Genomic DNA, 15,247 nt, shown 5'->3' with positions numbered 1-15,247 from the left:
AATCAACTCCAAATGCTATGATATTTGGTGAACTTGGAAGATATCCACTAGATGTTAATATGAAATGTAGAATGCTTTGCTATTGGTATAAACTGATTAGTCCTATTCATAAAAATAAATTTTCAAGTATTGTGTATTGCTTTACTTATAAATTGTATATCAACAAGATGATTGAATCCAAGTACTTATGTTTCATTGAAAAAACCTTAAATGAAATTGGTCTCTCTGGCCTTTGGACTTCTCAAGAAAATATTCAATACTCAAGCACATGGTTTAAAAAGAAAGTAAAAAGAAGCTTATATGACCAGTATATCCATAAATGGTTTACAGAAATTGGAACAAAAAATATGTTTTGGAATTATCGAATGTTCAAAGATATTTTTGCATGTGAAGACTACGTCACAACCCTGCCATATCAGCAATGTGTTTCAATGATGAAGTTTAGAACATTAAACAACAATTTGCCTGTACAGAAAGAACGTTATCTTAACATCCCGAGGTCAGAAAGAACTTGCACCAAATGTGTATCACATGACATAGGTGATGAATTCCATTATTTATTTGTCTGTGATTTTTTCAAAGAAGAAAGAGCTGAGTTGTTACCACCTTACTATTGGAAAAAACCTAATGCACTTAAATTTAAAAAGTTGTTTGCTACTAAGAAAAAGAAATTGCTAAAGAATATTTTGGACTTTATTAATAAAATTTGTAACAGTTTTTCATAAGTTTTTTATTTTTTTATTTTTTTATTTTTTTTATTTTTTTATTTTTTTATTTATTTATTATATTAGCATATGTCATGATTGTATTGATTGTATTTATTGTTCAAAATGTCCCCATGGGTTATGGACTAATAAAACTTGAACTTGAACTTGAACTTACCACTAGGCCAACCGTGCCGGTCACGCACGCATGCACACACACACACACACACACACACATACACCACGACCCTCGTTTCGATTCCCCCTTTATGTTAAAACATTTAGTCAAAACTTGACTAAATGTAAAAAGAAGATATATAAAACGTCCTCCACTGCGTACCACACAGACCTGACAAATACGACAGAAATGAGAAAAGAAGACTGGGTCAATCTTTTTAATTTGACTTTTTTCGGCGCTCTTCTTTCAAGTTTCAGCTGCTTTCTGTGCCGCAGTTGAAATCATCTCATCCATGTATGACGGATTGTCGTTTGGCGCCGCTGTCAAAAAAGCTGCTCATCCATGAACCTCCCTGTGTGAAGCATGGAGAAAAAAAGGTTGAAATGTTAATTAAAAAAAAGACATACAGTGTGTGTAATAGCCCGGACCCGGCAACGTCGTCTGTCTGTCTGTCTCTCTGTGCTAGTATGCTGTGAGTGTGCGTAGACTGGAATCAGTATAATATTGTGGGCACAACCAAATATTTTTTTTTGTTTTGGGGGGGGGGGGGGTAAACTACTCCATCTTCCCTTGACATAAAACGCAAGACCACAAGAACATTGCAAGAACTGGATTAGGTGTTGGAATGAGAACTTCTACTTTTCTTGCACTGTGTTCAAATGAAACGCCATATCTGATCGAAACGTGATTGCAGTTGAAAGGGTTCAAACAGCCAGAGAGAGAGAGAGAGAGAGAGAGAGAGAGAGAGAGAGAGAGAGAGAGAGAGAGAGAGAGAGAGAGAGAGAGAGAGAGAGAGAGAGAGAGAGAGAGAGAGAGAGAGAGAGAGAGAGAGAGAGAGAGCTGATTTGAACTCAACTGAACTTTATTTAACGTCGTGACATGGATACACATCTAAGGCCAGCCGCCCTTTTCTTACAATCTGTCATTGAACACACACACACACACACACACACACACACACACACACACACACACACACACACACACACACACACACACACACACACACACACACACACACACTTGTTATGATAAAGATGTGTACAATATTCGAGACTACTTTGCATTTACGGTGTATTCCAAACACAGCATACCTTTTTTCGCACACCGGAGTAGTCTTGTCATGCTTTTCCTCACACCAGATATCATTCCATCCGCCATTTGGCCGCATCAAACAACAGACTTCCCCGCCTTCGGTGGTGGGAAAGTTGTCCGGCATTCCTGGAATCCAGTTGGAGTATTTCAACGGTAGACCGTTGCTGTTGTAGACCCATCGTCCCTCCCGCACCAGGTCGTTTATTCCCATCCACACACGGCTCAACCCTGAAGATGAAAGAACCCAGGCAGGAACTTTTTAATCAAGTCACAATATTCCCGTGTAAACGACTCAAGTCCTTCTCTCAGACATTGGCTTTTACATGTGGGATCTTCTTCTTATTCGTTCATGGACTGAAACTCCCACTTTCACTCCTGTTTTTGAACAAGTGGGTTTTTTATTTGTATGACCGTTTTAACCCAGCAATTGAGGCAGCATACGAATGCTGGGTATTTTCGTGTTTCTGTAACCCACCGAAGTCTGACATGGATTACAGGATCTTTTCCGTGCGCCATTGGACTTGTGCTTGCGTGTACACACGAAGGCACTAGCAGGCCTGCACATAAGTTGACCTGGGAGATCGGAAACATCTCCATCCTTAACCCACCAGGCGGCCGCGGCTGGGATTTGAACTCACGGCCTTCCCATTGGGAGGCCGATGTCTTATCCACTACGCCATTGCGCCCGACAGTTTGCATGGAATAAAACAAACCCTCCACTTTGATGTTTCTTCGGAGAGTTGGAATTTGACTTGTCAGTCACTGAATTAATAAGTAACTGACACCTCAGCCGATCTGCAAAATGGATTCAGGAAAACAATGCACACGGAGCACCTGAGCTGTTGATTTGTATAGCTTTTGGCCAAGTGAAGCTCCTATTTCGTAAGCCCAACTAATGGTTGTGTGATGCGTAATAGCCTGTACAGATCTCTTGGGGCTTACATGATCGATGGTAAAGAATCGGTATCTTGAATGTTTGTTAAATCTTTGTTATGAGTCGTATGTTGGATATGTTCAGCATGTGATTCTGTAAGGTTCAGTGATAAGCAGCAGATATTCGTGAATTTTGTCCAGGCACAGTTGTTCGGGCCCCTGTAAACGATTCGGATCACCATCATTTCAGGTCTGCCCAGTCGTTTACATGGGATTTAAGGCCAACCTTTACACTTGGACACATACCAACAATCACAAGCCTGGATGCATGGCCGCTTTCTCTGTGCAAATTAGGATTTGTTAAAAATATTTTTAATGAGTGTTAAAAGCCACAATTGCCAATCGCCGAAATGAGTTTATCAAACAATTTTACAACTGGAAGAAACAGTCAGAATGTTGATTTTTGGAATATGTCCAAGCGTAGGGATGGTCTTTTTCCGCGAAAAGCCTGGGCAGATCTGAGACATGTTTTCATGTAAAGCCGGGACTGTGCTTCTTAGTTTTGAATTCGATCACTTCTATCCGTGACGAGTGAGCCCTTATCGGCGACCCTACCATTACTGCGACATTCATACATGATGGGCGAAGGGGCAACTAACTAATCATCTGTGAAGTCACCATCAGAGACCCGGTTGTATTAAACAAATATGGTGGAGAAAAAGTTTCATTTCAGTGATACAAATTGTTGCTTTATTATCACAAAATTGTACCAACCTCAGGTATATGATCTACAAGTTGGTATCCGCCTTCATTGGCTCTGTCGACGCCCGTTTTTAACCGCTTGGTTCCCTTGATAAAACAAACCGGCCATGGAGCGGCGGCGTCCCGACCTAAACCTTCCAAGTCTCACAATCCGTGGGAAGTTCTGGGTAGGACAATTCGTTAATGCAATGACGTCAGCGCCATTCGGCAATTGGTCAATGCATTTCGGAGCCAGACTACAACATAATGTCGGTCACACTTGAAATTAACGCTACTTGAGATTGCTTTCCAAACTAATACGAAGTGAACGGGAGCAAAGGGTCAGATATCATGCAACTTAACCCAATAGTGAGATCGACAGAACGTACAATACACAAACGCGAAAGGAGAAACTCGGAAACCGGCGAGTCGGCATGCACTTGCTCGAGAACTCGCGTGTAATGTTTGAAGTTTAACTTTCCGTATTCTCACCCCGGAGAACTGTGTGCCGGGTGGCTCACTGGTAGAGCGGCGGTCACGGGTTCGAATCGCATAACTGGTAAGTATTTGTGTAACTTTTTTTTTGCTTCAATTTTTCAACAACAACACATTTTCTGACCTCGTTATTCTTGTATTCTATTCATTTCCATTCATTCCAAAGGTTTTGAATCGTGTATTGAAAATCGAATTAAGGGCGTAAGCTGTCCCATAATCCAGTATTCTATTTTAAGTCCGGGATACCCACCGTCTATTTGTAGAGAAAATCAAAGGGGGTATATATCACCGCAATGGTGGTTGGGGGCTTGTAGGATCATCATGTGTGCTTGTGTACCAACTTAAAAGCGGTTGCTGAAGCAAGCATAGGCGGTTACGAGTGTGAGCTTCGTTGAGTCGTCGAAACCAACCCCTCCAATGTAAGTAAAACAATGTTTTACCAGATAGACTTATCTGTGCAACGATGAAGTCATTCTCTGCCTTGGATTCCACCTCAAGCATCTCTGCACCCAGCAGCTCGCAGAAAGCCTGCAATTCAAAGCGGACAAAACAGCAATAACAGTAACAATAACAATAAGAAGAAACAAGTCGCGTAAGGCGAAATTACTACATTTAGTCAAGCTGTCGAACTCACGGAATAAAACTGAACGCACTGTATTTTTTTCACCAAGACAGCCGTACAGCCGCTTCGTCAATCCCCGCGTGAAGGAAATCGCTCACCTTCAACGTGCAAAACGTAGTGATATTGACACGCCAGACATGATTAGCGCGGTAGCGTATTGTGCTATAAAGCAGGAAAGCGCGCTTTTCTGTATTCTTGTTAACTTTCTGAGCTTGTTTTGAATACAACCTATCATATCTATATGTTTTTGGAATCAGGAAATGATAAAGAATAAGATGAAATCATTTTTGGATCGATTTCTTAACTTTTAATCGTAAGACTAATTAATCTATTTTCGTTAATTGTGATCACATTTTAAGAGTAAACATGACATATTTTTAGATTCAGAATGTGATGAAGAATACGATGCAATCAATTTTAAATCTGTTTGCGAAAAATCGATTTTAATGACAACTTTAATGAGCAAACTCATTAATTAAATTTTAAGCCTCCAAGCTGAAATGCAATACCAAAGTCCGGGCTTCGTCGAAGATTACTTGACCAAAATTTCAACCAATTTGGTTGAAAAATGAGAGCGTGACAGTGCCGCCTCAACGTTCACGAAAAGCCTGATATGACGTCATCAAAGCCATTTATCAAAAACATTAAAAAAACGTCTGGAGGTACCATACTCAGAATCTTTCATGTCAAGTTTCATAAAGATTAGTCCAGTAGTTTTCTCTGAATCGCTCTACACACACACAGACACACACACATACACCACGACCCTCGTCTCGAGTCCCCCCTCTACGTTAAAACATTTTAGTCAAAACTTGACTAAATGTAAAAATACTTCTTCTTCTTCTGCGTTCGACAGACTGCGCGATTTAGAGTCTCTCTCCGAGGGATGCCGCAAAGCTGGCCGTGCGGCGGATCCAGAGTTCATATGCTGTTCCCCAGAATTTTGTCTGAAGGTCGTAAAAATACTGCATTATTTTATAAAGAAATGATTGAAATCCCGTATTAAACTCGAAAATCTTTTCAATTTTACAAATGAATTCATGGGTGATTTTGGTGCACAAGTTTAATACTCAATATTCTAGTCTTCTTCTTCTTCTGCGTTCGTGGGCTGAAACTCCCACGTACACTCGTGTTTTTTGCACGAGTGGAATTTTACGTGTATGACCGTTTTTTACCCCGCCATTTAGGCAGCCATACGCTGTTTTCAGAGGAAGCATGCTGGATATTTTCGTGTTTCTATAACCCACCGAACTCTGACATGGATTACAGGATCTTTTTTGTGCGCACTTTGTCTTGTGCTTGCGTGTACACACGGGGGTGTTCGGACACCGAGGAGAGTCTGCACACAAAGTTGACTCTGAGAAATAAATCTCTCGCCGAACGTGGGGACGAACTCACGCTGACAGCGGCCAACTGGATACAAATCCAGCGCGCTACCAACTGGGCTACATCCCCGCCAATATTCAAGTTATAAACAAGGTCTTAACGCCTCTTTTATTTCCCATTTCTCGCTGAGCAATCCTGAAACTCATATAAAAACAATCTTTCAAATGTTAAGTCAAATTTATTGACATTTGCCTCTAGGGTAAGATAAAAGCGTATTTTTCGTCAAAGTGGGTGGGGGGAGCGATAATAGAAGCCCTATACCTTTCAAAATCTAACTCGTGTAGGGACGTTGATTTTTTTTTTTTTTTTTTTATTATGATACCCCGTATTTTAGCTTTCAGTTTTGCATTCCTTGATACTTACAGAAAAGTTCTCTTTTAGAAATGTGTTATTACTTTTACAAGCGGTACAGACTCCAGCCTTAAGGCAAAATATTGATGACAACATTATTTGATTCCTGTTCAACTTGTATGAGCTTTGAAGTTGAAATGCTATCATTTAGTCCGAACCGGGTTAAAAAAAAAAGTCGTTTTATAACAAAAAATATCAATGTATTTGATTGAGAAAAAAACCTGTCGCCACAGTGCCGCCTCAACTTTTTTTAAATCCCATAGATTATGGTGTTATTAAACGTATTTATTACAACCATGGGTAAAAACGCATGAACAAGTGGATGTAAAACTGTATACAGGCAATGTCAAGAAGTCAATTAGTTTTCTGGGAATCGATCCACACACACACACACACACACACACACACACACACACACACACACACACACACACACAACCATACACATACACACAAACACGCGCACAATACACACACACACACACACACACACACACAGTGCCCTCACCTCTCTCGCGATTCCCACCCAGTATCCAGCAACACATTTGGTCAAATATTGACTGACTGTACAAACAACGAAAAGCTTCACCGATGTGACTGATGGTGATTTGATCACTTTTTACCTTAATTTTTTATATAAACCCAGTTGTATAAATGCTTATCTGATGGTCACAGTATTTTATTTATTTGCTGGTCGCTAGCAGACGTACCTTAGCAGAAGTCCAAGAAACTGTGATATTCAGGAAGGCATAGCAAGAATTCTCAAAGGAAACCCAGTCGTTCGGACATTGGTGAGCGGCTGAAAAAACCCACAACACACAGAGTTACTAATTGGCTTGCATCGACATGGATGCAGTCCGTTTGACGCTGAATATAACATAAATCTTGATGTCTGTGAGCTTCATACAAACTGTTTTTTGGCTCACGTAAGTGTAGCCTATGCGATCGCAACTTTGTCTGTCTGTGCGTGCGTGTGTGTGTGTTTGTGCGTGTGTATGTCTGTGGTAGAAACTCTAACATTTGAAGACGTCACATTACATTGACGTCACATTATGACGTAAGAGGGTTAGACGTCACGCGAAGGAAGTACTGAAAGTCTCGGTCATTATTATTTTGAGCGGGCCGAAACTAGTGTACATGCAGACAGACAGATCTAGATCTAGTGTCTCGCTTTTTTTTTATGCTACCTCTAATTTATTGTAAACGAAACCAGTTTAGAACTAACCGTGTCAAAAATAAGCACACCTTCCTTTTACGCATAAGAAATCATACCACAGCTACATCAACTAAAACACTTACCCGCAGGAGCAAAAGCTCCAAGACAGAATACTGCGAAGCTGAAAGCAATCATTTCACGACGTTTTAGAAACGACAGAAATGAAGAAAAAGAACTACGAATAAAACCGTTGTTTTCGCAACTGCTGCGTATTGGGAAAAAGAAGTAATATACATGTAATTATCTGATTTTATCCACCGATCTTTTTCAATAACCCGTTCGTGCATCCGTGATCTAAGCAGATAATTGCCGCTCAGCATTCAGCCGAACTGAGAAAATTCACACCCATGCAAAGTATTTATTTTTCGATACCAGTGGATATTACGTCTGCCTGACGAGCTGTTGCACGAACCTCAAACACGACATACAAAGTATCACAGTTGTTGTTTTTCTTTTGAACATGACATCCCGCATGAAACATGACATACAAAGTATGTTAGTTGCGTACAACACAGACATAAACAAGTCGCGTAAGGCGAAATAACAACATTTAGTCAAGCTGTCGAACGCACTGCATTTTTTCACCAAGACCGCATACTCGTAGTTTCGTCAGTCCACCGCTCGTGGCAAAGGCAGTGAAATCGACAAGCCAGAATAGTGCGGCAATGGTCGCCCTTAGCAGAATAGCACGCTTTTCTGTATCTATTCTTTTAAGCGTACTGAGTTTGTTTTTAATCCAAACATATCATATCTATATGTTTTTGGAATCAGGGACCGACAAGGAATAAGATGAAATTGTTTCTAAATCGATTTCGGAAAATTCATTTTAATCATAATTTTCATATTTTTAATTTTCAGAGCTTGTTTGTAATCCAAATATAACATGTATATGTTTTTGGAATCAGAAAATGACGAAGAATAAGATGAAATTGTTTTTGGATCGTTTACAAGAAGAGAGTTTTTAATGACAAGTTTCCGATTTTTAATTACCAAATTCATCAATTATTTTTTAAGCCACCAAGCTGAAATGCAATACCAAAGTCCGGCCTTTGTCGAAGATTGCTTGGCCAAAATTTCAATCAATTTTATGGAAAAATGAGGGTGTGACAGTGCGGCCTCAACTTTTACAAAAAGCCAGATATGACGTCATCAAAGGTATTTATCGAAAAAATAAAAAAATGTTCCGGGGATATCATTTCCAGGAACTCTCATGTCAATTTTCATAAAGATCGGTCCAGTAGTTTAGTCTGAATCGCTCTACACACACCGAGACACACAGACACACACACACACACACATACACCACGACCCTCGTCTCGATTCCCCCTCTATGTTAATACATTTAGTCAAAACTTGACTAAATGTAAAAACACGACAGAAATGAAAAACGAATACTGATTCAATCTTTTTAATTTTGACTTTCTTCGGCGGTCTTCTTTCGAGTTTCAGCTGCTTTCTGTGCCGCAGTTGAAATCATCTCATCCCTGTATAACGGATTGTCGTTTGGCGCCGCTGTCAAAAAAGCTGCTCATCCATGAACCGCCCTGTATGGAATAAAAGAAAGATCGTTAAAACGTTAAAAAAAAGGGGGGGGGGATCCACTACTCCATCTTCCCTTGACATAAAACGCAAGTACACAAGAACATTGCAAGAACTGGATTATGTGTTGAAATGAGAAATTCTACTTTTCTTGCACTGTGTTTTGCGGTTCAAATGAAACGCCAAATCTGATCGAAACGTGATTGCAGTTGAAAGGGTTCAAACAAACAGCCTGAGAGACTGAGAGAGAGAGAGAGAGAGAGAGAGAGAGAGAGAGAGAGAGAGAGAGAGAGAGAGAGAGAGAGAGAGAGAGAGAGAGAGAGAGAGAGAGACGTAAGACGTAAGACATTTTATTGATTAAACACACAAGGTTCATTTCAACGGGGGGGGGGGGGGGGGGGGGGGGGGTCAGTAATACATGCTGTGTGTTTGTATTTATGGACAATCACCCGGTTTTATCTCTTTCTCTCTAACATAATTATACTCACACGAACGCACGCACGCACGCTCTCACTCTCTCTCTCTCTCTCTCTCTCTCTCTCTCTCTCTCTCTCTCTCTCTCTCTCTCTCTTTCTCTTAAACCTAAAGACATATCCAGCGCATGAATTAACAATATGGATAGGTGCAACGACAAACAAGTTTACAGTGCTAACATACATTATCGGCTTTCAATCATGTTCTATCGTTCCACGGCACAAACCCTCTCTCTCTCTTTCTCTCCTCTCTCTTTCTCTCTCTTTCTCTCTCTTTCCCTCTCTCTCTCTCTTATGTCTCTCTCTCTCTCTCTCTCTCTCTCTCTCTCTCTCTCTCCCTCTCTCTCTCTCGCCCTCTCTCTCTTTCTAACCTACAAACATTTCCAGCGCATAAATCAACAATTTGAATAGATACAACATCAACACAGGTGTACTACACCAGCATACATTATTTGCAATCAAACCTGCTCTAACATTCAACGGCACAAACTACGTATAACACATCGCCGTCTCGTTCACCTGTTCCACATTGGGTAACTAGTCCAAAAAAACTCTTTCTTTTTTGAAAAACACGATATAAGAATCTGGCCACATGCACCACTGAATCTCCTTTATCTACAGACATAACACGTATAATACTGTTCGCATCTTCACTCTGGGTTTTTTCTCTTAATATTTTGACATCAAGTCTAGAGAGAGAGAGAGAGAGAGAGAGAGAGAGAGAGAGAGAGAGAGAGAGAGAGAGAGAGAGAGAGAGAGAGAGAGAGAGAGAGAGAGAGAGAGAAAGAGAGAGAGAAAGAGAGAGAGAGACAGACAGAGACAGACAGACAGACAGACAGACAGACAGAGCTGATTTGAACTCAACTGAACTTTATTTAACGTCGTGACAAGGATACAGATCTAAGGCCAGCCGCCCTTTTCTTACAATCTGTCATTGAACACACACACACACACACACACACACACCTATAGTGTGGATGGTTACCTAAGAGGCGGCACTGGGTGTAGTGCCTTTCTAGTGCACTTGCACTACAACAGCACTGGGTGCAGTACTCGCTCCGGCATCGAAGAATTTTGCACTAAAAAATGCACAACATTTGACCTATTTCGTCGCCTATAGAGGACGGAAAGAATGTCATTTTGAACATTGTTATGACATTCTTTCCGTCAAAAAAGTCAATTTAACGGTGTTAAATGAAGCGACCATCCACACAATTAGGTTGCCATCCAGAGTTTAGGTTGTCATCCACGTGTGGATGGTTGCCTTATGGTGATTTAGGCAACCAAACCTGTGGAAACATGGGTACACACATACCCACCCACACACATACACACACACACACACACAGCACACACACACACACACACACACACACGTACACACACACACATACTCGTAATAAAGATGTGCACAATATTCGAGACTTCTTAGCCTATAGTGTATTCCAAACATAGCATACCTTTTTTCGCACACAGGAGTTGTTCTTTGCATGTATCTCTCACACCAGAGATCACTCCATCCGCCATCTGAGAATATTTCACCACAGTCTTCCCCGCCTTCGTATTGTTGAGAGTTGTCCGCGGCGAATTTCACTGAAAGCCAGTTGGAGTAGCGCAACGGTAGACCGTTGCTGTTGTAGACCCATCGTCCCTCCCGCACCAGGTCGTTTATTCCCATCCACACGTACCTCAACCCTGAAGATGAAAGAACCATGCAGGCCGGAACTTTTCAATCAAGTCACAATCCTTTCCGTGTAAACGACTCGAGTCCTTCTCTCAGATATGTCCAGGCTTTTACATGGGATTATTGGCTGTCCTTAATTAAGCCCGAAGTCGACTCCGCGAAGAGCCCGCGAAGACCTCCACGAAGACTGCGCAAAGTCTTTTTATTGAAAATTTAGTGCTATAGCTTCGTGCAGCAAGCCGTTTGCGAAGTAGGCCTATACTTCGCGTAATCGACTTCGCTCAATTAAGGACAAGCTTTAAACACACCCTCCACTTATGCTTCTTCGGAGCGTTGGAATTTGATTTGTCAGTCACCGAATTAATTCGTCACTGACACCTATGCCAATCTGAAAAATTAATTCATGAAATAAAACTGCACAAGGAGCACCTGGTAGATTCTACCATAGACCTATATTAGGTCCCTGATTCTACCGAGTAACTTAAAAGTCAGTTTCGGCGCACATGGGGGCATTTTCTACCCGGTAGATTGATTGGCCAAAGACGGAGCTTTCTCAGCTCTGTAAAAATCTACTGGGTATCTTACGCTCTCGTTAGCCCAAATTCTACCGGTATTGTTAAGAGAACCAATCAAGTTCAGAGATACCCGGTATATTTACTAATCTACTGGGTAAAAGGTCAGTATTGACGTTCCATGGGAACGAGTCATGGTGACGGTTGCCCATCACCTTACCGGACATTTTGTCGCATGGAATGAAAATGGTTGTGCGGAATCAAGTAGCTTTTGACACAAGTCTTCCGAAATCGGTCAATGATGTAAGGAAAAAAACGAAGTAGTGACGTCCTTAGTTCTTGGATTTTTGTTAGATCTCTGGTATTAAATGGTATTTTGGACATGTTCAGCATGTGATTCTGCAAGGTTCAGTGATAAGCAGCAGATATTCGTGTAATTATTTCGTGCACTGTTGTTTGTTTGGGCAAGTGAAAACGATTCGGCTCACCATAATCTAAGATCTGCCCAGGCTTTTGCATTGAAGTTAATTCCCAAATCACCATCAAAGAATGTTTTATTAAACAAATATCGTGGGGGGGGGGGGGAGTTTCATATCAGGGATACGAGCCAGTACAGAACAAACTGTTGCTTTGATGTCCCAACGAATGATACCAATTACCAGCAAGCAATAGCGGTTACAAGTATGAGCTTCGTTGAGTCGTCTATTATTGTTGAATCCGACCACTTCTGTGTAAGTAAAATAATGTCTCACCAGATCGACGCATCTGTCCAACGATGAAATCATTCTCCGCCTTGGATTCCACCTCAAGCATCTTTGCACCCAGTAGCTCACAGAATGCCTGCAATTTAAAGCGGACAAAACCACAAGAACAATAACAAGAAGAAGAAAAACAAAAGTCACCAACAGAAAAGTCGCTTTAAGCGATATCAAACGTTCAGTCAAAATGTCAGCCTCAAAGATCGAAACTGTACACAATAAACCCAAAACAGTGTTTTGCTGTTGTTGTTTATAAAAAAAATTATTTGTCAAACTAAAGAAACAGGCATTTTTGCTACCAATAAATATTTCAGTTTTTTGTTGTTGACCGACTCCATTTTGTTCTGCGTGAGCACTGAATGTGAAGGAAATAAAGTGTGTAACTTTGTCAAGTTTTTTTTAAATTTATCTTTTGTGTTTGGATACCATGTTACGTTGAAAATGTGTGATGTTACACAATTTTCAGATCACACCTCATATCCGCAAAACATAAACTTATCTTTTTTTTAACATGGCACCGTGGCTTGTGTCTGTATTTTCCCCATAAACCATAAAAACAACCTATTCAGACACTTCCAGTTTTCATGATGGATGTCACACTTATGGTACAAAGTTGTGTAGAACAACCCATAGGCTTATCTGATGATCACAGTGATTCTGTCGGTTTTTGGTTGACAGTAGACATACCTTAGCAGAAGTCCAAGGAACTTTGATATCCAGGAAGGCATAGCAAGAACTCTCAAAGGAAACCCAGTCGTCCGGACAACGGTGAGCGGCTGAAAAAACCCACCCAGTTACTAATTGGCTTGGATCGGCATGGACAGTGCAGCAAGTGACAAGCAAGTATAGCGCAGTAGCACAAAGCGCTTCACAAGGAAGCGCGCTTTTCTCTATTCTTTCCAACTTTCTAAGCGTGTTTTTAATCCAAACATAACATATGTATTTGTTTTTGGAATCAGGAAATGATAAAGATAAAGGTCGTCAAAACTTGACCAAATGTAAAAATCAGAACCTTACCCGTTGGAGCAAAAGCTGCAACACAGAAAAATCCAACGCTGACAGCAATCATTTCATGAAGTTTTGGACACGACATATAGTTAATAAATGTTTAAAAATAACCAGGAATAGAACCGCTGCTTTCGCAACTACTGACTATATGAGGAAAATGAAGTTATATATCTGTATTTATCCACCGTTCTTTTTCAATAACTTCTTTGTGCATCCCTGATCTTAGCAGATGATTGCCGATCTGCATTCAGCAAAATTGAGGAAATTCACACCGATACAAACTTCAATGAGATGTATCTCTTTCTCTAAACCGGTGGTTATTAGCCTACGTCTGTCTGACGAGCTGTCGCCCGCTTTCAGGTATATTGATATACATTGAGCTTTGACCAGATCAAACACATTTTTTTAATAAAAAAAATCTCTGCAAACATCAAGAAACAATATAAATTAATCCCCCAAATCCCCCAGCAACAAAAGGAACAAAACATCCTCAAACTCAGTTTCATCTTTTTCAATATCCAGTAGCCTGAATCCATACTTTCAATAAGTAACATACAATTTAATATGAAATTTAAATCGTTCTTCTGTTCTTCTTCACAATGTAAAGCCCCAGTCAGCCTCAAATGGTTTACATAACGATTTAAATCTTCTCATGAAAAAAAGCAGTTCTAACCTTATGGAACACACTTGCAATAGCATTTAATAGCATCAAATGACACAGTTCGTTTGAATGGCTATTTAGCTTGAGTAAAACCACACATCAGTTTTTGTGGTTTATCTAACCCCTGAGCCATCGTGAACCCGTGTGATCCACTTTCCTTTTTTTTCACAATTTAGTCGTCAGTTTGTGATTTCGTGTACCTCTGATTCTAAAACGCAACAAACGGCTGCGAGTCACACGAACCTATCGGCGGAGGTTGTCTTCAAAGAAAGCGAGCGCTATGCAGAAAAATCGTCTGCTTTGAGATACGACCTTGCGTGAACTGCTGCCGGGCTACCTTTGTTAAACTTTTCAAAACTTCGAATTGTACTGATCTTGTCTTGATGAAAAAAGAAATCTTTTATGATATAAGAATGTTGGTGTCACAAGCTGTCAATTTATTATTTAGATTTTCAAAGTTAGTTCTAGCGCCAAAGCGATCAGACAGTCCACGAAAATAAAATTTTTGAAAATGTCTCACTCTTGACGTAAGGCAGCCAGGACCCGTATGCTTATGGGGGAAGTTCGCGACAACTCCCGAAGTTTTGAGTGACATCGGAAGTACTTGCCTCACTTTCGTATGCATGGGCCGGAAGAAGGGCTTACTTCGAAGCAAAGCGAGGAAGTAACTGAGGGTAGTTTGCGACTACTTCCAAAGTTTTGAGCGACATCGGAAGTACATCCTCACTTTCGCATGCATGGGACGGAAAAAGAGCTTACTTTGGAAGCAAACGAGGAAGTAAGTGAGGGTAATTGTACTACAGCGAGACCCAGGAGTAAACACGCTACTTCCAAAGTTTCTCAGTGCAAAATGGCAGGGCTTTTCTTCGGTTTTTCATATCAAACCGAGCTAACGCAAATGAAAGTCCCAAAGAGAGAAAATAGAAGGAAAAGTCGTATCTCGTGCGTGCA

The 15,247-nt window shown here is 40.7% G+C and overlaps 2 protein-coding genes across 2 annotated transcripts; both read right to left on the bottom strand.

Moving 5' to 3' along the window:
• Nucleotides 1–1,084: 1,084 nt before the first annotated feature.
• Nucleotides 1,085–7,313, bottom strand: LOC138954327 (low affinity immunoglobulin epsilon Fc receptor-like). Its single transcript, XM_070326198.1, has 4 exons — nt 7,156–7,313; nt 4,527–4,614; nt 1,977–2,205; nt 1,085–1,234 (listed from the first exon to the last, which is right to left on the bottom strand). The coding sequence occupies exons 2-4, from the start codon at nt 4,585–4,587 to the stop codon at nt 1,219–1,221; spliced, it is 306 nt and encodes a 101-aa protein (XP_070182299.1). The 5' UTR covers nt 4,588–4,614; nt 7,156–7,313; the 3' UTR covers nt 1,085–1,218.
• A 1,727-nt stretch (nt 7,314–9,040) lies between these two features.
• On the bottom strand, nt 9,041–13,799 carry LOC138954328 (asialoglycoprotein receptor 2-like). Its single transcript, XM_070326199.1, has 5 exons — nt 13,645–13,799; nt 13,315–13,403; nt 12,622–12,709; nt 11,134–11,368; nt 9,041–9,205 (listed from the first exon to the last, which is right to left on the bottom strand). The coding sequence occupies exons 1-5, from the start codon at nt 13,718–13,720 to the stop codon at nt 9,190–9,192; spliced, it is 504 nt and encodes a 167-aa protein (XP_070182300.1). The 5' UTR covers nt 13,721–13,799; the 3' UTR covers nt 9,041–9,189.
• Between the last annotated feature and the right edge of the window lie 1,448 nt (nt 13,800–15,247).

The sequence above is a fragment of the Littorina saxatilis genome, unplaced genomic scaffold (assembly GCF_037325665.1).
Source record: "Littorina saxatilis isolate snail1 unplaced genomic scaffold, US_GU_Lsax_2.0 scaffold_1639, whole genome shotgun sequence".
In the NCBI taxonomy this organism is placed as follows: Eukaryota; Metazoa; Mollusca; class Gastropoda; order Littorinimorpha; family Littorinidae; genus Littorina; species Littorina saxatilis.
This window is presented reverse-complemented; position numbering and strand designations above follow the sequence as displayed.